General features: G+C 48.3%; 1 protein-coding gene, 1 long non-coding RNA gene and 1 other non-coding gene across 8 annotated transcripts in view; 2 read left to right on the top strand and 1 right to left on the bottom strand.

The window, feature by feature from the left end:
• FANCC (FA complementation group C) overlaps window positions 1-19,334 on the top strand; it is a 183,718-nt gene extending 164,384 nt beyond the window's left edge. For all 6 annotated transcript variants that reach the window (XM_072959173.1, XM_072959174.1, XM_072959172.1 and 3 more), the window contains 5 exons: window positions 3,731-3,806; window positions 6,143-6,224; window positions 10,987-11,167; window positions 14,606-14,812; window positions 18,148-19,334. In XM_072959173.1, coding sequence (XP_072815274.1) covers window positions 3,731-3,806; window positions 6,143-6,224; window positions 10,987-11,167; window positions 14,606-14,812; window positions 18,148-18,291 — 690 coding nt within the window. In that variant the 3' untranslated portion in view covers window positions 18,292-19,334. The remainder of the gene's footprint in view (window positions 1-3,730; window positions 3,807-6,142; window positions 6,225-10,986; window positions 11,168-14,605; window positions 14,813-18,147) is intronic.
• On the bottom strand, window positions 11,180-14,609 carry LOC140695966 (uncharacterized). Its single transcript, XR_012071836.1, has 3 exons — window positions 14,216-14,609; window positions 13,501-13,574; window positions 11,180-11,946 (listed from the first exon to the last, which is right to left on the bottom strand). It is a non-coding gene; the product is annotated as an uncharacterized lncRNA (long non-coding RNA).
• On the top strand, window positions 17,330-17,438 carry LOC116279982 (U6 spliceosomal RNA). The gene has a single exon (XR_004189306.1). It is a non-coding gene; the product is annotated as a U6 spliceosomal RNA (small nuclear RNA).
• Window positions 19,335-24,349: the final 5,015 nt, after the last annotated feature.

Below are 24,349 nucleotides of genomic sequence, written 5' to 3' on the forward strand. Positions count from 1 at the left end.
TGCGAGAGCGGCAGCCTCTCACCTTTGCAGGCGCCTTCGTGCACGTGTATTATGTCACTTCCCGGGGCTGTTCCTGGTTGCCTGACTTCCTAATCGACAGCCTTTCTCATCATCAGCCCCCTGCCTTCTTGAGTGCGCCTTTTTAGGTTAATCATAATCCCTGATGCATGGCCCCCTCTGTCCTGTTTGGTCCACGCCTGACTCTCTTTTCTTTTTGGGTCCATGCGTGTCTTTTCTTTCTTTGTTTTATTTGTTTATCCGTGGATTCATCGTTAATCAGATGAACATCTGCTAAGCCGACATCCAAGCAAAAGCTGGCCTACTTCCACGTATGCAGGGTACATGGAGAACTCTCCTGGTAACTGTCCTGCACCCATTCGCCCTGACTTTCTCCCCCCAGGTAACCTCTGTCTTAATCCTATGTTTATCATCCCTTTGCTTTCTCTGAAAGTAGTTTGATCACATACATATGATTTGTTAAGCCAGGTTTTCCAGTGCTTGTCGTTGCGCTCGGTAAAACACAGCAACCCAGAGTCGCACGCTGTGCAGCCTTTCCAGCAGCACGTGCCCAGGGTGGCTCTGTGCTGTGTGGCTGAGGTGCCACTCTGTTCTCTGTTCGCAGAGTGCACCGCCATGTAGCCATCTTCCTGGGGGTGGGCACTTGGGCTACTTCCAGACTGTTTCCTTCTGTAAACAGCGTTGCTCTGAACATCCTGGGACATATACTTGGGCGTGGACGTGCTGGTTATTAGGCACGCAGAGGTTCAGCTTCAGCAGATAACTGCCAACTTGTTTTCATACGTGGTTGTGCCCAGCTACGTTCCCCCCAGCACTTTATGAGGAATCCCATTAATCCACATTCTTTCCCATTGTCAAAAATGTTTATCTTCAGTGCTTTTCATTCTCCTTTTATCCTTTCCCTCACCCTTGTTTTATTTGGAAAGCACAGTGCGGCCCCATCAATGTGCCCAACTGGACTAGGAGGCAAAGACTTGAGGTTGTCATGACAAGCCGCTTTCCCTGAGCTCACACAGTGGTCAGTGCAAACAGCAAATCAGTGCATGTTCTGGTTCCGGTAGTGGAATGTACCAGCCTGAATCTCCCACGGATAAAAATTATAAACTCTGGGGAAAATGTTTTTAGAACCTATTTGAAGTTATTGGAGAGCAACCCAAAAAGCAGATAAAAACTGGAGGGGATTCAGCCCTTGAAAAAGGAAACCATGTTGGGTATTCTGACTTTTCCCTGAGGGCCCTCACGTGAGGGGTAGGAGGGGGTCTGAGTGGGGTCAAGGGGCCAGAACTCAAGGCACAATCTTGATTGACTTGAAATGTCAAAAGACAGAGCTGTGGGCTGCCAGAGGAACAAAAGAAACTGATACCAAAAGATGAACTTAAATATGCCTACAAGTACGTTAATTACAAAAACTAAGTGGAAATTAACTGAATATAGTAGTAAAAAGCAAATACATCACACTGGATGAAAACCCAATTATGTGTTGTTTTCAAGAGACACATTCTAATAGTAAAGACCCAGGTAGATTAAAGCAAGAAGAAGGGAAGAGCTGTGCTGCGTAAATGAGCACAAGAAAGCTGGTGTGGCTCTGCCGGCAGCTCCTGGATTAGGTTTCAAGATCAGGAGTGTGACCGGAGAAGAAGAGGGACGTTTTGTAATGGTGAAATAGTCGGTTCATCCGGAGAAATAGCAACTACAAGTGGGTTTGTGCCCAACGACAGGGTTCTGAAACACACAAAGCGAGAACTGACAGAAGTGAAAAGAGAAGTAGACAGGTGCAAAACAGGAATCGACAAGCTGATTATAAAACTTACCTGGAAAGGCAAAGGACCTACAGCAGCCAATTTTGAAAAACAAAGCAAAAAAACAAACAAGCAAGCAAAAATCCCCACAGGATTCACACTACCTGATTTCAAGACTTTAAACTGCAGTAATCAAGACCAAGACAGTGAGGTATTGGCAAAAGGACAGACATATATTGGTGGGACAGATTAGTGTCCAGAAGTAGACCCCATACGTATGTGGTCAACTGATTTTTGACAGAGATGCCAACGCAATTCAGTGGGGAAAGGAAAATTTTTATCAAATGGTACTGGAACAACTGGTTATCCAGGTGGTAAAAAAATGATCCTCTACCTCACAATACACAAAAATTGGTTAGAGATGGATCACAGACTTCAAAATAAATGTTCAAACTATAAAGCCCGTAAAAGTAAACAAGGAGAATCTCTTTTTTGATGTTGGGATAATCTAAGATTTCTTAGAAGGAATGCAGAAAAGCACTAACAATATGAGAAAAATGGGTAAATTAGACTTCATCAGAACTTTAAACTTCTGTTCTTTGATAGATGTCCTTAAGAAAATGCAAAAACAATCCAACAGCAGGTGGAAATTATTTTCAATATGTATCTAACTGGGGACTGGTCCAGAATATATAAAGATCTCTTAAAACTCAAGAACACAAGAAACAACTCAGTTTTTAAAAATGGGCCAAAGACTTGAATACACACATCAAAAAATATGTGTAAGTTGGCAGTTAACACATGAAATTTTTCAACATCACTTGTGTCAGGAAAATGAACAGGAAAGCCGTAAGGTAACATTTCACACCCATGAGTATGGCTAAAATTAGTAAGATTGACAATATCAAATGTTGGCAAGTATGTGAAGCAACTGGAATTCTCATAGATTGCTGATGGGAGCAGTTTTTTATAAAGTTAAACAAGCATTTACTCTACAACCTAGTGATTCCATTCCTATAGTATTTACTCAAGAAAAATGAAAGCACATGTCCACAGAAAGACATAAATATGAATGTTAATTGCAGCTTTATTCATAGTTTTCCCCAAACTGGAAACAACCCAAACGCCCATCAATGGGAGAATGAATAGGTTATGGTGTATTCATACAATGACTACTTCTAAGCAATAAAAAAGAAAATAACTGCTTATACACAGTAACATGGATAAATCTCAAAAGAACATGTGGAGCCAAAGAAGCAAGAAGTACATACTCTTATGATTCTATTTCTGTGAAATTCAAGAATATGCAAAACTAATCTCTCTCGGCAAAATAAAAATATTGGTTGCAAGGTCGAGGTGGAGGGGTTGACTAACACCCACCAGGGACCCTTGTGGGGTGACCAAAAGGCTCTGGGTCTTGACTGAACCGCTGGTCACGTGGGATTTACACATTTACCAGAACTCATCAGATTGGACGCTCAAAGCCCTAGCACTCCACTGCTTATCAGTTTTACCTCAACTTTTTACAAAAGTACTTCAAAGCTTCTGCGCCTTCTGAGGGCATGGATGGCGAAAGCACCTTGGCTGTCAGAGTACTGTGGGCACCATTGTTGTTTTGTGCTTTTTTTTGGTTGTCAAAAAACCATCTCACAACTGCCTTGGAAACGCTGACTTAAATAGGGGATTTATGTGTATAACTGGGTTCATGTGAGGTTAAGAGCTGATATAAAGACATTGGGAGCATAACTTTGTTTTCCTTAAGTCCCAGAAGGTGACTTTAAAAGCCTTATTTTTCTGTCACATGTTTACAGGATTATTAGAAGCATCTTTTTTCTTTAACGTTTAAGAAAACATTCTGATCACATAAGTACCAGTCGGTCGTTTGGGGGCAGAGGATGCAAGGTTTTGTATTTTCTTAACACCTCTTCCAATCCTGATGTTCATGCAGTTTTGAATTTTTGATTCTCTCGTAGCCGAAGTTTGCACTCAAGACCTACTTTCCTTATGCTTCTCCATCTCTTGTCATGGTGTTACTCCAACGCCCGAAAGGTACGTGAAGGTTGATTCTGCCCATATTAAAGTAACTTCTGGGAAAATACACTGATAAACCACAACCCTTCCCCCCCCAGCTCCTTACCTCCAGAGCAAGGGAGATGAAATCGGTCATCTCCAACATCCCTTTGAGCTCTCAGGGTCTCACATTCTGTGGATTTTGATGAGAATTTGCTTGACTCTTCCCAGTTATGCTCATTTATGGAAAGAAAGAAAAAAGGAAAAAACACAGCCCCTTGCTGGGTTGTGATAGGCTTGTGTTCCGGAAAACACAGGCCTCTGCTGGTGCCAGCCAGATCCACCGGGACACCGGGGGCAGGCTGAGACTTGGCTGACTTGGAATTACACAGTACATCTATTTGTATTTCATTCTTTCTACTCCATGTCCCTTGTTGCAAAAGAAAAGATAAAATGATGAGTGAATGGGAAATTTCTCCCAGCCAAGCCAAGGGAAGGCCTTTGAAAGAATTCAGTAAGTGTACTGGACCAAAGCCTCTCTGACTGCACTCGCCAGCTTTCCAGAGGCCATCTCTAGACGTGGGTGTGGGGACGCTGGGGCAGTGGTGCTTCTGCCCTAATTCAGCAGGTGTTGATTTGTTAACATGCCTGTGAGCTCGTGTTCAGGAAATATTTGAGAAACAGAGACTGCAGACATCCTTCCCCTCTAAAACCTGAAATCGGAAGGAAAGGCAACACTAACACAAGCCCAGACTCTGCCGTGGAAGGAGGCGTTTTATCTGACCATGGAAGGAAAGAGAAGAGGAAAGGGTAGAAGAACCCATAGTATTTCCTTTTTATGCCATTCTTTGCCTGCCTTTTTCCTAAGGCTTGTGTAAGTAGATTCTTTTGATGAAAGTAAATGATTCAGAAAGTTTCAGGGCATTTTACAAAACCTAAATTCCTCTTCCTTTTTCTAAAAGATGCAGCTTCTCTCCCAGAGTGACCCACTTGACCCTGTCCTCTCAGGCGCTGGAGCTGGGGGTGGTGACAGGCCTGCTGGGGTCTCTGGTCAGCAGTTTCGTGAAAATTAACCTGTGGGAATCCGGTGGAAAGACTTTAATAACAAGATGGGAAGGTCAGTCATTCACCTTCCAGGAGCACGCCTCACAGCCTAAGTCGGGTCAGCAAAGCCTGCGGTCAGCCTTTGTGAGCGGCTGCACGAGCTCCAGAGAAAGTACTGGAGTTGTTATTTTTTAAGTTTGGGAATCTGAACAAAAGGCTAAGGTGGCGTGTGGGCATGAACTCAGCCTAGGTACCTTTCCCTCGTGTGACTCTCTCTGAGACTTACGTCCACAAATAAATCAGTAAGTTAAATTCAAGCACAAGTACAGGACCCTCCTGTGCGGGTTCCCAGAAGAGTTTTCTGCATGTTACTTTTGCAAAGAATAGCATTACACTCACAGAGTTGAAGTGTGTTTAACAGTGGAATATTCTATTCAGAAATTGATTTTGTGCCTACTGTGAAGTCAGTGGCATAAAAGATGAATCACTTACGAGCCCTGGCTATCCAGGAGCTACAGTGAAGGAGACATCAAATAAGTATGTGAACTAATGAAAAGAAGAAAACGAAAATGCCTTCAAAGGCTGCAGATCAGGAGTTACAGGAATTCAGAAGAGGGAGAGCGAGAATTCATGATTCTTTAATCTGTACCAGTTGTGGGGTGGTAGTGGTTACTCCATTACTTATGTTATCTTTCTTGTGTGTTTAATTAAGACTATCACTGCATGAAATGTGATAACCTTTGTCAGATGTTGTTTAGAACTACAGATACATACATGCTCAGAAGTGTTTAAAACCATGGGATAATTGTGAAACCAGAAAAACTTAGGAAAAGACATTTGTCTTATGGTACCCGTGTTTTTTTATTTTCTGGCCTTCTTTTTTTAACTGTAAACCTGAAATTATGTTCTAAATTCATCACAATCAGAAAAACAGTTGGTCAGCTCATTTCTAATTCCTTGTTGACTATTTAATTATAGTCTCCCATGTATTTTGAAATCGCAGATTATCAGTAACAGAAGCGAGGGTGGGTGAGTAGAAAAGAAAAAACCTCGGGCATCCGCAGCATAGCAGCTCTGAGTCCTCGGGCGGGCCGCCTGTGCGCAGTGTTCGTCTACTCCCGTGTGCCTGAGTTAGAGAGCCTTTGAAGTTTAGCTCTGTGTATCGCTGGAAGGTCTTTCTTTCCAGGCCTGGGAGTGGTGGAGTGGGTTCCACGGACCAGGAAAATTAAGTGCTTTCCCCTGAAAAGAGCTCTTCTGATCTCAGCTGCAGATAATTTCTAATAGGTTTGAGTTTTCTTCAGCTCCTCTCTGATCGCTCTCTCCACCCACAGATATCCCACAGGGACTGTGGCATCGGCCACTGAAACGTATTTCCGAAATGCTCAAAGAAATAGTTGAAGACGAAACTCAAGGGTAAGCAAACACTGACGCCCCCCAGGTCTGTTTCACACATGCTTTCTCTGGATCCTTATCTTCCCTTTGAAGGCATTACAGGCACACCTCCCAGATCGCTCAGGTTTGGTTCCAGACCACAGCAGTGAAGCGAGTCACATGACTGTTTGGCTTTCCCAGTGCATGTGAAAGTTATGTTTACACTACCCTGTAGTCTGTTTAGTGTGCAATAGCGTTATGTCTGAAAAAACAAAAACAATATACTTAATTTAAGAATGCTTTACTGATAAAAAAATGCTACCCATCCTCTGAGCCTTCAGTGAGTCATAATCTTTTTGCTGTGGAGGGTCTTTCCTGGACATTGATGACCGCTGACTGACAGGGTGGTGGTGGCTGAAGGTCGGAGTAGCTGCAGCAATTCTTAAAATAAGACAGCATGAACGTGCACGTACCCTTAGCTTAAACGCTGCCCGGCTTTGCTGTTTGGGGAGACAGTGCTTTGGGAAGGATCCCAGCTGTTCTCCTTACCTGCTGCAAGTAACAAATCCTTACCTCTACCAAAAGACAAAGGCAGCATGAAGTCAGCCACATCAGTCAACTCTTCCTATCACAAATGCTGCAGTTTCTCTGTAGCTTGCAGTGCAGTTTGGTAGCATTTTACCCACAGCAGAACTACTTCCAGGATTGGAGTCAGTCCTTACAAACCCTGCCACTGCTTTCTCAGCTAAGTCTGTGTCATATTCTAAATCCTGTGTTGTCATTTCAACAATCAACATAGCACCTTCACCAGGAGTAGAGTCCATCTCAGGCAACCACTTTCTTCGCCTCATCCATGAAAGCTTTGTCCTGAGGCTGCAGCAACTCGGTCCCGTCTTCAGGCTCCACGTCTAGTTCTCCTGCCGTTTCCACCACATCTGCAGTTACTTCCACTGAAGTCTTTGAATCCTTCTAGGTCATCTAGAAGGCCTGGAATCTCCTTCTTCCAAACGCTTGTTAATGTTACTGTTTTGACCTCTTCTCATGAATCACAAATGTTCTTAAGGGCATCTAGAATGGTGAATCTTTTCCAGAAGGTTTTAATTGACTTTGCCGAGATCCATCAGAGCAGCCACGTCTGAGGCAGCTCTAGCCCTGTGAGATGTATTTCTTACATAATCAGACTCGAAAATCACAGTAACTCCTTGATCCAGGGGCTGCAGGCTGGACGTCGCGTCGGCGGGCAGGAGAACATTAGCGTCGTTGCATCTCTCCATCAGAGCTCTGGGGTGACCACGCACGTTGTCAATAAGCAGTAATATTTTGAAAAGAATCTTTTTTTTCTGAGCAGTAGGTCTCAATATGGGCTTGAAATATTCAGTAAAACATGTTGTAAACAGATGTGCTGTCATCCAGGCTCTGTTGGCGTATACAGAGCACAGGCAGAGCGGATTGAGCATAACTCTTAAGCGCCCTGGGGTTTTAGGATGACAGATGAGCACTGACTTCAGCTTAAAGTTACCAGCTGCATTAGTCCCTAACAAGAGAGCTGGTCTGTCCCTGGAAGGCGGGCGTTGATTTCTCCTCTCTAGCTATGGAAGTCCTAGGTGGCATCTTCTTACAGTATATTGTCTGCATGGAAGACCTGTTTCGTGTGGCCGTCTTCAGTAGTGTCTGAGCCGAGGGCTTCCGGCTGACTGGCTGCAGCCTCTCCACCAGCACCTGCTGCCTCCCCTTCATACGTTTATGTTATGGAGATGGCTTCTTTCCTTAAACCTCATGGACCAACCTCTGCTAGCTTCAGACTTTTCTTCTGCAGCCTCCTCACCTCTCCCAGCCCTCGTAGAATCGAAGAGAGTCAGGGCCTTGCCCTGGAGTAGGCTTTGGTTCAAGGGAATGTTGTGGCTGGTTTGATCTTCCATTCAAACTGATAAAACTTTCTCATCAGCAATAAGGCTGTTTGGCTTTCTTATCATTTGTGTGTTCACTGGAGCAGTGCTTTTCATTTCCTTCAGGAACTTCTCCTTTGCATTCACAGCTTGGCTGACTGCTTAGCACAAGAGGCCTGGCTTTCGGCCTGTCTCAGCTTTAGACACGCCTTTCTCACTAGGCTTAATTGCTTCAAGCTTTTGATTTAAAGTGAGAGACGTGTGACTCCTCCTTTCACTTGAACATGTAGAGGCTATTGGGGGTTATTAATTGGCCCGATTTCGGTGTTGCTGTGTCTTAGGGAATAGGGAGACCCGAGGAGAGTGGGGGAGACGGGGGAAGGGCCGGCTGGCGCAGCAGTCAGGACACACACAGTCTGTCTTAGATGGGCACGGCTCGTGGTGCCCCAAAACAATTACAATAGTGACATCTAAGATCACTGACCACAGATCACCTTGTAAGAACTATGATAATAATGGAAAAGTTTGAAATACTGTGAGAATTACCAAAATGTGACACAGAGACAGGAAGCGAACAAATGCTATTGGAAAAATGAAGCCCGTAGACTTGCTCAACACAGGGTTGCCACAAACTTTCAGTTTAAAAAAAACAACACACAGTTATCTGTGAAGTGCAGTGAAAGGAGGTCTGCCCGTCCTGGTCTGTGGCTGTCCCCACACAGGTGAGCACACTGCTGAGTAAGAAGCAGGGGGCCCAGAGCTGCACAGACCGCTCCTGGCAGCTCAGGATCGATGGTCTGCTCATGTAAACACTCACGTAGAAGCTGTTCCGTGTGAGGGCTGGTGTTAGCCTTTGCCATATGCAACCGTAACAATAAAGGAACAGACACTAAGGAAGAGCGGCGCCCCCCGGCACAGTGAGAAGGGCCCCCCTCTGGGTCCTGCGGGCTTCTCTGCCTTTCTGGGGAAGGACATTCCAAGCTCCCCTGCACAACAGGATGAGATGCTTCTTTTCCTTCTTTTAGCAATAAGAATTTGTCTAAAATTAGAAAATCCATTCTGACATAAATTAGCTTCTAACATGATAGCAGGTACCCTGTTATATGCATTATTTCTCTAGAAGCTTCCACATTTAGGCTTTGCGAAGTTCTCTGGAACATAATGCCCTTTGCATTCCTTCTTAATTTCCTTGCTTTTAGAGTACAAGTCTTTTACTCATTGTCTGTCTAGCCTACTAGGATGTCTACTCCTTTGGCCGCTTTTCCTTCTTGAAATTCTCTGTAATCTCCTTGCTGAGCCACCGACTGTGGCCAGTGTCATCGCTGATGCAGGTTTGAGTGTCAGTTACTCACTCCTCCCCTATCAAGACTCTCACCAGTAGGAGAGACAGAAAGAACTGGCAGCTAAGTGGGGATGAGAGCACCAACCCTGTGAATGATCTGCCACGCCCTGGCCGCCCCATGCACGCTCTCTGCCTGTCTCTGGAGAAGAACAGGACCTAGACCCAAAACCTCATGGGTTACCGCCTAACCCCAGCTCCGCCCTAACTAGACTTCAAGGGCCACCTGCAGGGAAGGGTCTGTGAGCAGCTTTAGGCCGCTTTGTCACCAGCCACATGGGACTGCCTTGCACACTTAGCTTCTAAGAAGAACGAGAGTGACTGGGGCCCATCTCTGCAAGGCAAGCTTTGAGCCCTGCCTGATCCAGGTGTGATGCCCACCTGGGAGCAGGGAGCATGAGTGAGCCCCGCTGCTCAGCTTACTCGTCTGTGGGGTCTACAGGAAAGAGGCCCCATGGACCCCAATCCTTGCTTTTGAGACATAACCCAGCCCACAGCTCACGTGGCCGGTGGGGCATCAGCCCCCCTTGTGGGGACAAGTGAGGAGGACTGACACTCCCCTTCCTTTCTCTCTATTGTTCTGCAGTGCAGATTTCAGAACGTTTCATCACTTGTTCTCAGGGAGGACTCCGACAGGAGGAACGCAGTGACGAGGGGAGATGGGCCAGTGCTTAGAGCTTGGGGATTCCACAGGCCAAGCAGAGGAATACACGCCCACATTCAGCAAAGACTGAGCACTGCACAGGAGCCCAGAGCTCTCCTTGTTTTGGGAGCTTTCTCGGTTCAGAAGGAAAAGTCTGCTCTAACTTAATCTCAGGCCGCTCCTGCTCTGTTTTCCCAGGGGAGATGTCAAACTGCCAGGCCTGTCACAGTGCAGATTAATGGGTCCTCGCCTTAAGCAGATTCTACTCTTTCTTGCACCTCCCGGTTCCCAGAGTGACAGGATAGCTTCACGAAAGCTTTAACTTTTCAGCATTGATGTATTAGTGATGACAGGAAAGAATACAATATACAGCTCATTAAAAATTCATGATCGCCAAAATACAGAGCAGAACCTTGTGTTCGAGAGAAGAAACAGAGCGTGTTTCTGCCTGCATCCCTTCTCTGGTCTCCAGCTGGACCCCAGGGAGCCCCTCCTTTCTTGCTCTGGGCTGCCTGGGTGGCTGCCCTGCGGCTGGGTGGCCCTACTCTGCACAGCAGCCCAGCTGTGCCCGCCACGCAGAAGGCAGAGCTGCGAGCCTGCAGGTTCTCATCTTGCATCGTTCTTGCTGGTCGTGGGCCAGAAGCTTCCTTTCTCAGAGGCTTGCACTCACTCATGGTCCCTGGAGGTAAAGATTTAAATATCTGAGGTCCTCAGGGAACATAGGGTTCTGAGAGGCAGGCCTTTGAAAGCCCTCTGATGAGTTCAGGGTGGCACTGTGAGCTTTCTCTGAATCTAACTTTTATTCCTTTGCAAGTTGTACTTCAGCAGATAAGAACAATTGAAGCCAACCATTTGCAAACGTTAGAGTTGCTTTAAGAACCTAAAAAAAAAAAAAAGGAAGCCACCCAGCCGCCATGTGTCTTGGTTCCGCTCCAGGTCCTCCGGAGGCCCCTTTGAGAGTTGGTTTCTGTTGGCTCACTTTGGAGGATGGGCTGACATCGCGGCTGAGCAGTTACTGACATCGGTGGGCGACGCCGAACCCCCGGAGGCCCTGCTGTGGCTCCTGGCTTTCAGCTCCAGCCCAGGCGACGGGCCTCAGCAGAGAGCACAGACCATGGTGAGTGGCAGGGCCCACAACGTGTGCCCTTCGGCGTGGGTCTCTCGGGGCAGAAAGGCCCCTGCAGGAAGGGGCCCTGCAGAGGGTTTGGCTTCACTGACCCGCAGGCCCCGTGGCGTGCACGTGTGGACGCCCGCCTGGACGAGCGCGTGCGTGCTGGGCCCCTGGTCGCGGGGTGCTCCCGCGCTTATGGGTGGGCTGGGGGTGGGTGCTACCACTCCGCTCTCCCGGGAGGCACGGAGGAGATCGGGGTCAGCCCTTCTGTCCCCTGCGTCATTTTCTCTCTCCGTCCGCTGCCGTCTGTGCCCATTTTCAGGCACACCTGTCCCGGGGCCGCGCCCTGCAGGGGGCGCTGTGCGGGGGTCTGCGCACCGTCCTCTTTCCGATCAGCCGCCGGGCTGTGTCTGCCTCTGTCTTAACTTAATCCTTTCTTGGATGGGTCAGTAGATCCTCACATTACCGGCTTTGTGTAGAACTCTTACCAAAGTAACCACATGACATTAACCACTTAGCTTCTGAAAAAGGACTTGGCCATTTCCTAAATAACAGAGCAGCAAAGCACAGGAGCGGCTAACGGTCTGCGGCAAAGACCGCTGTTCCTTTGTGTGGCATACAGTCATTACAGCAGCAGGGCTTTGATTAAAGGCATTGGCGCCTTCCTTGCAAACATTTATCTGCTGGTTTTTAGAAGTTCAACTACCGGCGCTGTGTGCCGATTTTAATAATTAAAGGGAGCAGGTTTCTTTATGTGGAGGGCAGTTCTATTTGCTTGATGTTTTCTGTTGGTAGAAAAAGGCAGACCAAATCAGATACATCTGTATAGTTTACTTGTTTAAAGGCATGTTACATAGTAGGAAAGAAAAGAATTTGGGACTTTAAGAATTTAAATTTAGTGATTATTCTGGATCAAAAATAACATTTTTTTTTAGAAATTAACATGTATTTAAGGACTGCTAGCTGATTAAAAAGAAAGCCTGCTATAACTTCCCTCTTAAAATATCACATTAAACTAAGGAAAATCCTAATTTTTCGTCTTACATTTAATAATATTTAAAATAGGTGAAGCACTGATGATTTCTAGAGCCTTTTGATATACATTCTATATTTAATTCTGTATAAGCTAAATTGCTAGGTTGTATATTAAATTCTATATCCATCATAGAAGATGACAGAGGGTTACTTTTGAAGTACAGGGAAGTGAAGTGTCCAACAAGAGTGACTTTCTAGATGGTTCTGCATTGGCACATCTTTCTGCTAGTGAAGCTGGTCTTTTTGTTGTTGTTTTGGTAAAACATACGCATCATTCTTACTCAGGGTAGCTTAGTGCCAGCACGCCTGCCTCCTTCCTGGCCATTCACCCGAGGTAGCCATCTGCCTGTGACTGCTGCTGTGCATCCGTTTATGACCCCAGAGCCTCTATCTTCTCGGTGCTCAACCTGAGGCACCGGTTTGTGTGGCATCCTGGGGAGCAAGGGGGCTCCCCTAGTTTAACTGGTCACTCCCCTGGGTTTTGTGAGCTTGAATGCCTTTGATGGTCTGTTGAGTGACTTGACAAACTGAACTGCCTTTGAAAGCATGATTATTGGAAGATCTGATTGAGTTTGACAGTATCTGTGCCTTTGCCTTAAAAGGCATAATTAAATCGCGGCGCTGGACAGCACACATAGTATACTTTGGCTGGAACCGTCACCTCCGTTTGGCCAGGATCAGGGGGTGGGGGCAAGGAGCAGCTGTCCCTGCCTGGGATGTGCACAGCCTGCAGACGCCCCTTCTCCCTCTGCAAACCACCTTCTCTGCCACCCGGTGTTCATCTTCTTTTGCTAACTTTGAATTGAGCCATGATAAAAAAAAAATATGTTTGTATACCCTTAAGAATTAGGTGAGGGTTCATGCTGTTTAACGCTCTCATTCTACTTCTAGGAATTATCCTAAGGAAGTAATTAGAGCCAGAAAAGGACTTATGTACTAGAAGGTCGTTACAGCATTTTTGTAATGGCAGTAATTGGAAATGGCCTGCATTTTCGATAGTACGGATATTGGCTAAATGGATTGTGGTGCGTTATAACCAGAGAATAGCATTCTGTTATCACAGAACACGTACTACAGGTAATGGTGAACTGCTTCCAGGGCGCTGTGAAAACTCTGAAACACAGTACCTTGTGGACAGGGATGATGTGTTCACAGTGCACAGAAAGCAGAGGACAGGGACTAAGCCTCACTTTTAACAAGTCTCTTTGAATCATGGAGTTACAGTCATTTTATTTCCTTTTTATTTGTGTGTATGAAGTTTCATAATGCAGGATAGAAAGTAATACTTAGAACAGAAAGCTTACATTTTTCTTCTGAAAAAATGAGGAAGCACTCAAGTGACTCGCATGTGAGGAAGGCATTCGAAGGGGGAGACGGTCTGGAATGAGAGAGGGGGGAGGAAGGCGGAGTCAAACGCCAGTCAGGAAGATGCATATGGAGGCGACGCCCTGACATTGCTGTAGACCCGGGTCCCTGGCAGGGCGGCCTTGGGCCCCCATAGACGCCGTCAGGGGAGGGAGGCGGAGGGGATGCTGCCGTCCTCCATGGAAGAGCCCTGCGGTGCAGTTTCTCACGATCTCGTATTGTGGTCAGAATAGCTCACACAGCACTCCTAGTGTCCTGGAGTTTATGACAGACTTCATTGAATGAGGCCTTAACTTCCAGGAAAAAAACGACTCACACAAAATCCATAAAATTGGTCATGGGAATTTTCTGAGTGGGCCCAAGTATTCTTTCGAAAAGGACAGAACACAGCTATTCATGAGTTCCATGTGGCATTTGGGATCTACGGCTTTCAGGTTTTGTTTTGTTTTCCAAGTCACCACTCAGTGTACATTCTTAAAGCAGACAGAGGTCTCGGCACAAAATAAATGTTTTATGCAAAAAAAAAAAATCCACACACCTGTAATAATCACCATTAATATGTGACTTGTGCCCTCTGCTTGAGCTTTGACTATGTATAAACAGACTGGCCCAGTGTCTAAAACAAAACAGGTGCACGCGCGAGCCCGTTCTTACCGGAACACCGGCCGGGGAAGGTCCGCGCGCCCCGGGCTGTCGCTGATTTGGGCCGTGATAGTGAGCGAGCCTCCAAGCAGTCTTTTGTTCTTTTTCCCACAATGTAAAAATCTGACTACTTTTATCCATTTCCGTTCGTACAAAAAAAAGTCAATTCCTGGCATGGTGCCCTGGCTGCTTAGTGAGCAAGACGAAAGTCAGTCAAGAAATTTCCATTACGCCCATTTGGGTTTGTGGGGAGCCGTGTGTAAGCTCAGGCCTGGTCGGCCTCCGCCCGCCCTCCCCGGGCGCCGGTCCTCTCCCGGGGCTTGCTTCACAGCACTAAGTCATCCCAGAGCCCTGCCTGCCCGACTCCTCCCACACCTCTTCCCTCTGAATTACACTTCCCAGGTGGAGGTGAAGGCGGTGCTCAGCCACCTCGGGAGGCTGCTCGGAAGTCCGACCCCCTCGGCCAGGGATTTGCTGGCGGCAGCTGGAGAGAGCGGAGAGGGAGACCCCAGGCCGCCTGCCTGTCAACAGCTGACCAGGCGCCTCCTGCTCAACTTCCTGCTCTGGGCTCCGGGGGGCCGCGCGATGGCCCGGGACGTCATCACCCTCGTGAGTCTCTCCTTTCCGGCACCCTGCCTCTCTCTCACAGCCCAGGTGGAAGGTGGGCTCTCCACCCAAAGGCCAGGCCTTTGAAGAGTTTGTGTACCAGGATGCTGCCCGCTTGGGTGGAGAGGCAGGGAGGAGACAGCGGGGACAGACCCCGGAGTGCAGAAGGGGAAAGGGAGGCTCAGGAAAAGGAAGGGACGTCCCCTAGGTCGCAGGGTGTGCTGCAGGGCCCCCAGGTGAGGCTTGGCCTCCTGTGTCCCGGGCTCTCCTCTTCCAGGTACAGTGCACAGCTCTTCCTCCTCATGGAGAAACAAGACTCACGTGAGACTGTGCCCACTGCGGCGGCTCACAGAATTTTCCTTGTTAATTTTTTAAAAGTTTGCTAATTACAGAGAAATCCTTCCTGAAGCCCAACTGATGTGAGGGGTAAAGAACCGTCCAAGTCAAACATGAGCGCCATTCATGGCACTGGGCGTGGTGAGGATTTCTTGAATAATGACACTAAAAGCACAGGGAACAAAAGAAAAAAACAGATAAACTGGACTTCAAGATCAAAACCTTTGTGTATCAAAGGTTACTATCAAGAGATAGAGAACGCAGAGAAAGCCCCCCGGAGACACCCAGGTCTCTGCTCCCGTCATTCCAGCCACATTGCGCCCCATTCCAGGAAACAGGTGGCATTCGCAGCACACCACCCTCACGTCCCACCCCGAGAGTGGCTGCTGGGCAGAAGGACCTGGATCGCGCCCCCAAGTCAGGCTTGCTGCTGAGGCCGGGCGACCGGTCCCCACAGAACAGCTCAGCCCCAGCTGTCTGTCAGCGCTGCGGAGCTCCACCTGAGCTGGCCCGGCCTCGGAGAACCCCACGCGGCTTCGTTCAAGTTCACGAGTCAGCTCAGCTGCAAAAAATTCATTCCAGGATGAGAGGCCAGTGCTCCTCTCTATGCGCTGCTCCCCTCACCCCGCAGCTGAGCGCGCCTCCCGGGCACTGTCCCGGCTGACGCTCCAGGACCGTTTTGCCCTCAGACACCCTCGAAGGCCTCCTGCCGCGGCCGCGTGATAGGTCGCAGGCCTTCCAGCTGGTGCAGCTGCGCGCAGGGCAGACGGAGGGAGTCCGCCCAGGCCCCGGGGCTGCGGTGCCTCCCCCGGGAGCCCCGGGGGGAACCTGGGCCGGGTCTGCTCAGCGGGGCGCGGGTGGGGGACCAGAGGGGGAGGAGGGAGCGGGGTGACAGCCTTTCTCTTACAGCGGCTTTGGTGTCACCACCCTGAGTCCTGAGCAGAGCCAGGGCCTGGCCTCAGTCCTCTTGTTGGGCCTCTGCTCTGGAGAGCCGAGCTCGCTCTAGGCCGGGGGCATCGGGGGCAGGGCGGGGCGTCTGAGCCCTGTCACTTGGTGGTCATCTGCGCCATCCCGCCATCCTGGAGCTGACCCCTGCGGCCTAGGCTCTGCCTTCACCTTAAAGGGGCCCTGTCTCCTGGCCTCATCACGTGGTGCCGCATCCCAACCCCTGCTGCAGGACGCTCCCAGCCAACTGCCTGCACGACTCCCGCTCAGCTTTTCAGGTGCCACTTAATTCTTTCCTGAGAACCCTTGCCCTTGTTCTCCCGCTTCTCTGGCTGCGACGCCTCTTGGCCCCCTCCCTCTCCTCTCCTGCAAGCCTGTCTGACGGGGGGCACACGCAGCCCAGTGGTGTCTGGATCCCTCCCCACCCCACCGAGGCCCGTCCTCTCCTGCCTCCCATCCTGCCCTGACTTCACATTTCTCTCCCTCTCCTGTCTTATCGCTGGACCACAGAAATAGCAGCCAAAAGTGAGCCAGAATCTGAAACAAAGTTCAGATCTACAGCTGTTGAGCTCAAAATCAGTCTAGTCCCCACCCAGACGTGCTTCGGCTGAGCTCTGTGGGGGTGCAGCTCCCTTCCCTCAGCGGCAGTGAGGTGGGTTTTGTGTTTGACTGGAGACCAGGATGGAACGTGGGGGTTGAGCTACTCACGAAGATGATGGGAGGGTCCACCGGGCCACCTCCACAGTCGTCCGTGATGGCGCGCCACCCTGCTTCCGGCTCTGGGGAGCCCCTGTGATCGCTGGGCCCTGCAGCTGGAAGCCACCTTCCCTCACCTGGGTTCAAGGTAGTAAATTAACTCTGTTAAGGCATCCCAGGGACACTCACGTTGTTTCATTCACGAAGAGCGTCTATAGCATCTGTGATTTCTGAGTAAAAACCAAGAGATGGTGACACAGACACCAGGAGCTTCAGTGAGCCCCGCCCAGTCTGGCAGCCTGCCTCCCACTCAGCCTCTCGTCCTGCACGGCCGCCAGGAGCCCGATGCTGTCCAGGGCGCCCGGGGCTGCCACTCACTCGGTACGTGCAGCGGAGACAGGGTGCCTTGACTCACGGCCTGGGCTTTGGGACAGTCCTGGATGAACAGGGCGGCTGGATCACGTGCGGACGTGGAGAGGGAGCTGACCTTGGGCTGCGCAGGCTACTTTAAACATTTGACTCACCCACAAAAACGCGTATGTGGTGCTCGTCACTTCAGCAGCATGCGGGCTACAGCTGGAACAACACAGAGGAACCAGCACGGCCCCTGCGCGAGGATGACGTGCAAATTCATGGTGTGCTCCCTGTTTAAAGGAAAAAAAATGAACGTGGATCACTCTCAAAAACAGCTTCTTAATGCCCTTGTGTCTAAAAATCACAGTAAATTCTTCACGAGATAAACTGAGATTCTCACCCTTCCCTTTTTGCAGAACTGAAATTCTTAGGAAAATGGCACTTTCGGGCACCAACAGCCAAGGCTGTATTTTGCAGAACTGACAATTCCTGTGTTTCCTGCTTCCCTTAAGAATCAAGTGTAAAAACCTCAGGTGCCTATTAAAAAACCAGTGTGCCCAGGTCACCAGCCCAGGAATGCAGTTTATAAAAACTGTGTGAAAATAGGTGGCATTTTCCTTCCAGCATTTTCCAGTTCTCATGTGAGGGTGATCTTTTGCAGAAAGTCAAGCCACAGCACGTTCACGTGCCTCTGCTCCCCACAGCGAATAATCCCAAAGCTCATGCTGGGCGTTCCAGGAAACGCAGCATTTGTCTGTAGCCCTTGTGAGTCAAAGGTCAGTCAGTCAGGAGAGGGCGAACGTGGGGAGGTGACTGCTCACTCGGTGGCTAACCTCTGAACAGATTTCTTTGCTCATCACCTTGAGAACAAAGCAAGAGCCCTTTGGAGCTGATAGGATTGTGGCTGCATTTCAGGGGCAGGATGGTTACGGTTGGTCCAGTGGACGGAGAGACGAAATCTGTCTGGAAAGGGGTTTAATTTGCCTTCTCTTCTGTCCACATTGCAGATGGCGCGGACTGATGAGATAATGCACGAGATTGTTGGTTTTCTGGATCAGACCTTGTACAGATGGGATCATCTTGGCGTGGATGCCCCGGGGTCGAGAAAACTGGCCAGAGAGCTCCTCGCAGAGCTGCGGGGGCAAGCCTAGCGCAGGCTGGTTAGCCAGTGAGCTGCCACGCCACGGGCTGGTGTGGCCGCTTCTTGGCCCCAAGTTTACAGACTGGGTACTTCTTGTGAGTTGTGAGGGTGCGCCATAAACATCTGGCCAGCTCTGGTGGCGCGTATTTTACAAGATGAGAAGACAGGTGCTGCAGCCCGAATTCAGTCAGATTTACTGACTCATGGCTGGATTATGGTTTCAAAGCTCCCTGTGCCTGGTCAGCCTGGATGTCAATCACTAAAGAAAAGGCTTAGATGGGAGAACAGATTTTTCTTTCCTCTTTTTTTTTTTCTCCACAGCAAACCAAGATGCACAACTATATTATTTGGATGTTTCAAAGTCTTCAGACCAAGAAATTGGTCATGAATCACTGATCAATTTAGAAAGTAACTTAGCCCTTTTCTACAGATCTTTTTTTTTTAAGTCAGATAATTGTTACAGGTGCTTCTTTCGGTCCACAGGGATTTGAGATAAAGCCACTCTCTCTTGCTCCCCTAAGACATTCTTCATCCAGGAGAGTCAGGAGCCCCCAGGTTTCCTTTGGGCGCCCTCTGAGCAGGCCCAGGGGAAGCAAGGCCCTCCCAAGCCCAGTGGCCGGGGCGGCGACGGGCGGGCACAGGCGCGGGCCCTGCTGCGGAGAGCCGCGCGGCTCGGCGGCGTAGCACAGCCGGTCCTGGGGCTCTTTGTGCTTTATCTGCCTGAGCGCCGCTGTTACCAGAAGAGCTCGTATCTGAGGTATAGGGTATGTTCTAGAAACGGAGATGATGTATCGGCTGTCTTGGTAACTCAAGGGGCACTGGAGATTTCTAATGAAGAATTAATTGGTGACCCCAAAGGTAATATTTGTTTCGTATCAGTTGAAGATACTTTTTTCCTTTCAGGTTTATTCTTGTGCTCTTTTGTCTATTCCCTGTGTGTTGAGTGAGTCAAGACTTTCTTTTATGTCCACTGGATTTATGTGTTAATAATGTTCGAATCTCCCTCATTCCTGCCTCCCGTTTGTGATATGAATAAAGTTTTGTTGTATCGGAGGTTGTGCTTTTAGGGGAATTACTTGCTTTGGTATATGGATCCACCTAAAGATCTGGAAAATTCCAAAACCTGTTGACCTGAGCCTTCCTTTTGAGAGATGTTACACTACAAAAGCTGTACTGGTAAAATACTTTGATCACAACTGCCATCATCATTACTTTCATTTGCTTCCCTTGGAGTAGAGAAAGCGTCCCCTGTGTTGACTTTTGTCATGGAAGCTGTCACCAACTTCTGTGGACATGAAGAAAGGGGCTGAGTTTGTCCTGACTCACCTCAGCCTGTTTGTAGTATTTCCCAATTCCTTCACAAAGCCTCTGCGTTCTCCAAAGCCTTGTACTTGGATCAAAGAGAACAGAGCCCAAAACTGTAGGGACAAAACGCATTAATGGCCCCGTTCATACACAGGTTGTTATTCATCAGGACTTCATAACATTTGTAGGGTTAGTTTGCTTTTTAAAATTTATGATTTATGAATCAAGTTGGATTCATCCCAGGGACACAAGGATGGTTCAACATACGCAAATCAGTCAACATGATACACCATATCAACAAAAGAAAAGAAAGGAAAAAAAAAATCACACGATCATCTCAGTAGATGTAGAAAAAGAATCTGACAAAATTCAACAACCATTCATGATAAAAACTCTTACCAAAATGGGTACAGAGGGAACATACCTCAACATACTAAAAGCTATTTATGACAAGCCCAAACCCAGCATAATACTCAATGGTGAAAAGTTAAAAGCCTTCTCACTAAAATCTGGAACAAGACAAGGATGCCCACTCTCACCGCTTCTAGTAAACACAGTATTGGAGTCCTAGCCACAGCACTCAGACAAGAAAAAGCAATAAAAGGGATCCAAATGGGAAGAGACGACGTACAGTTGTCCCTGTGTGCATGTGACACTACATATAGAAAACCCTAGAGCCTCCACACAAAAACTGCTAGAGCTGAGAAACGAATTTGGCAAGGCAGCAGGATACAAAATTAAAATACAGAAGTCTCGCATTTCTTACACTAACGATGAAATAAGAGAAAAGGAAAAATTTTTTTAATTCCTTTTAAAATTGAATAAAAAAAAAAAACTTAGGAATAAACCTGACCAAGGAAGGAAAGACTCATAGTTCTTTGTGTATAAAAGGAAATTGATTTGATTAAGGAGTTTAAAATGATTTAAACAAATGGGAAGATAACCCATGCTTTTGGATTGGAAGAATTAATACTGTTAAAATGGCCGCACTACCCAAAGCAATCTACAGATTTAAAGAGTTCCCTATCAGATTACCGTGACGTTTTTCACAGAACTAGTACAAATAATCCTAAAATTTATACAGAATCACAGAAGACCCAGAATCGCCAGAGCAGCACTGAGGAAAAAGAACGCAGCTGAAGGAATAGCCCTCCCAGACGTCAGACAGCCCCGTCAGAGCAACAGCCATCACAACAGCACGGCGCTCGCACAGAGACAGACGCGTGGGTCCAGGAGCAGAAGAGGGCCCAGAAACAACCCACACCCCTGCAGGCAATTAATCTTTCACAAAGGAGGCAAGAATACACAATGGAGAAGGCAAGCCTCTTCAGCGAGTGGTGCTGGGAAGGTTGGGCAGCAGCATGTAAGTCAATGAAGTTAGAGCACTCCCTCCCTCACGCCACACACAAAAATAAACTCAAAATGGCTTCTTAAAGACTTAAACGTAAGGCAAGACACTGTAAATCTCCTGGAAGAAAACATATGCAAAACATTCTCTGACGTGAATCTTAGCAGTGTTCTTCTAGGGCAGTCTACTGAGGCAGTAGAAATAAAAGCAAAAACAAGTAAGACTGAATGAAACTTACAAGCTTTTGCACAACAAAGAAAACCATAAACAAAACAAAAAGACAACTTACGGAATGGGTGAAAATATTTGCAAAAGATGCGACTGACAAGGGCTTAATTTCCAGAATATATAAACAGCTCATATAACTTAATTACAAAAAAAACAAACAACCCAATCCAGAAATGGGTAGAAGACCTAAAAAAAGCAATTCTCCAGTGAAGACATAAATAGCCAATAGGCACCTGAAAAAATGCTCCATTTATCACTAATTATCAGAGAAATGCAAATCAAGTGAGGTATCACCTCACACCAGTCACAATGACCATCATTAAAAAGTCCACAAACAATGCTGGAGGGGGTATGGAGAAAAGGGAACCCTCCTACACTGCTGGTGGGAATGCAATTTGGTGCAGCCATTAACAGAAACAGTACGGAGGTTCCTTAAAAAACTAAAAACAGACTTACCCTATGATCCAGCACTCCCACTCCTGGGCATGTATCTGGAGGAAACTGATTTGAAGAGAGAACTTGCACCCTCATGTTCATAGCAGCACTGGATACAACAGCCAAGACGTGGAAGCAACCTAAATGTCCACTGACAGGTGACTAGATAAAAAAGTTGTGGTATATTTATATAATAGAATACTACTCAGCCACAAGAAGAATAAAATAACGCCATCTGCAGCAACATGGATGGGCCTGGAGACTCGTTCTAAGTGAAGCCAGCCAGAGAGAGAAACAAAAAGACCACATGATATCCCTTCTATGTGGAATCTTCTAAAATGACACAAATGAACTTATTCACAAAGCAGAAAATGGACTCACACAGAAAACAAACCCCTAGAGCATTTCAGACAGTTGAGTGCCACGTAACAGCCCAACACTCAGCAAGAAAAGGCAGGAGAGGGGTTTCTCCAGTGCGAGTGCGGTGCTGCTAACCCTGGGGACCAGGCACGTCTCTGCAGCGGGGGCTTCCTCCCGGCCTCTCCCCGCTAGGTGCCAGCCCAGCGACAACAAAGGGGACTTTCTCCAGACGTTTAATTTCAGAGCCACTACTCTAACTGGTGGTTCTTTCCTTCTGAAAGGCATCCTGGATATGGGCAATAAGTGTCTTAGATAAATTAGACTTAATAGGATCCTAAAAGGAGAACTAGATAACCTGACTCCAAAATTCATACGGAAAAGCAAACATTCAAGGAGAGCCAGGAAGTTCTGAAAGTGGCGCGTACGGACACGTGTTCAAAGCTCGAGTCACTGCAGCACCTCGGTGGCACCAGGAGAGGCTGCCCACGGAGGCGTCCCCGTCAGGGCCGTGCGTGCCCTCCTCGGCACCCCAGCCCCCAGTTCAGGCCCCCTCGCCCCGCTCTGCGCAGCGCCCGACCCCTGACAGTGGCCCTTGGCTGGTGGAACGTTCCAGGGCCTCTCCGCAGTCCCAGAGGGCTGGGCCGTGCTCAGCCCCTCCATCCTTGGGCCCCTCCTCCCACGCGCCCTGTGTGCAGAGGGGCCCACCCCTCCCCGGAACACAGACCTGAAAGCCCGGGGTGTTTCAACTTGGAGGTCAGGCGACCGTGCCAAACTGAACTAGCAGCCAAAGCTGATTCCACCGGCTCCCCCAGACCCCACAGTCCCCGCGTCGGTCACTGGTAACTCCAGCATCCCAGTGGCTCAGGCCCAGCTCTGCAGGTGCTCTTGAGTCCCACCACCCCCACTCCACGTCCGATCGTCTCTCGCCCCCCACTCTCAGACAGACGCCGTCACCAGCCTGGCCGCGAGCCTAGGCCATCCCTTTCCGGTGCCGTGATGTCGCACCACTGTCACTGCAGAAGCACCCTCTTCACTCCGTAAAACCCAACATTCGTAAAATGGTTTTCAAGGCCCTACACAGTACGGACCCCTTGGTACTCTCTGACCTCATCTCCTGAGACCCCCCGACCCCTCCACGCACCCACCTGCTCCAGCCACGCGGGCCCCTGGCAGTTACTCAGACGCTCCAACCCAGGGCCTTTGTGTGAGCTGTCCTGCACACACTGTCCCCAGACGTGCACAGCCGGTTCCCTCACTGCTCCCGTGTCCTCACCTCCTCCACGAAGCCTCCCCCATCACCCTGGCGACAGCGGCACCCCACTCTCCACCCCTCATCCTGCAACACCTCGGCTCCTGCCCCTAATACGTAACAGTTCTAGACCCCAGGTAATCTATTCATGTATTATGTTTCCTCTTTCTTTCTTCCAGGTTTTATATTTTTTTGACCATCTCCACTACGAGCGCCCGGAATAGTTCCAGGCGTAAAATAGGTGCCAGAGAAATATTTGTTGAATTAATCTGCACAGGGATTTAGTACACGATAAAGACATTTCCGTCGACAGGGAGAGGTGGTGCTGAGAAAGCAAGTACATCCACTGGAAGTCCTCGTCCCTTCGTCAGCACCCAGAGGGCTGAGGGTTTTCTCCAGAGGCCGCCCCTGCAGCTCTGCGTGGACAGACAGGAGTGACGGAGCTGGCTGGGGAGGCTGCTGCCGCCCTGGGGAGACAGTCTGCCACTCGGGTCAGTACAAATCAGTTTATAAAATCAGGACTCCCACTCCCAAAATGTAGAGAGAATGTCCTTATATTTCGTTTAGAATTTCTTGCCCACCTGTGGTTTGCAGACTTTCACATAAACTCTGTTTTCAGCCCCCACACCCAAGTCCTTGCCCGGGTCCGCAGGTTCGAAGCCTCTGGGTCACTGCTCCGGGAGGATTCTTAGCCCTTTACAGGAAGGTGAGAATGTTTCTCAGGAAGGGGCCTGAGGCAGGGTCCAGGAATCCTGTTTGCAGCCCTCAGGCCAGGAAGGGAGCCCTTTCTATGCAAATGTAAACTCAGACCCCACAGACTGACCAGCCGGGAATAAGAACCAAATAAGCAAAGTCTAAATACAAATAACACACTGGGGAAAAGTCTCTGCAACACCTGACAAAGAGCTACTTTCCTAACTTCTGTGGCTCTTCTGAAAATCAGTAAGAAAAAGACCATCAATCCAGAGACTTACGTGCCAGGGATGCAGACACCATGCACGATGAACAGAAGGAGAAACGCAAATGTCTTTGAAAATCTTAAAAAAAAAAAAAAAAAGAAAAAGAAAACACTTTACAGCTTAAGAGGAGTGCAATCAATTATTATTCCATACCGCATTGGAAAAGACAAAAATAGTAACATTT

Source organism: Vicugna pacos, chromosome 4, assembly GCF_048564905.1.
Source record: "Vicugna pacos chromosome 4, VicPac4, whole genome shotgun sequence".
Lineage (NCBI taxonomy): Eukaryota > Metazoa > Chordata > Mammalia > Artiodactyla > Camelidae > Vicugna > Vicugna pacos.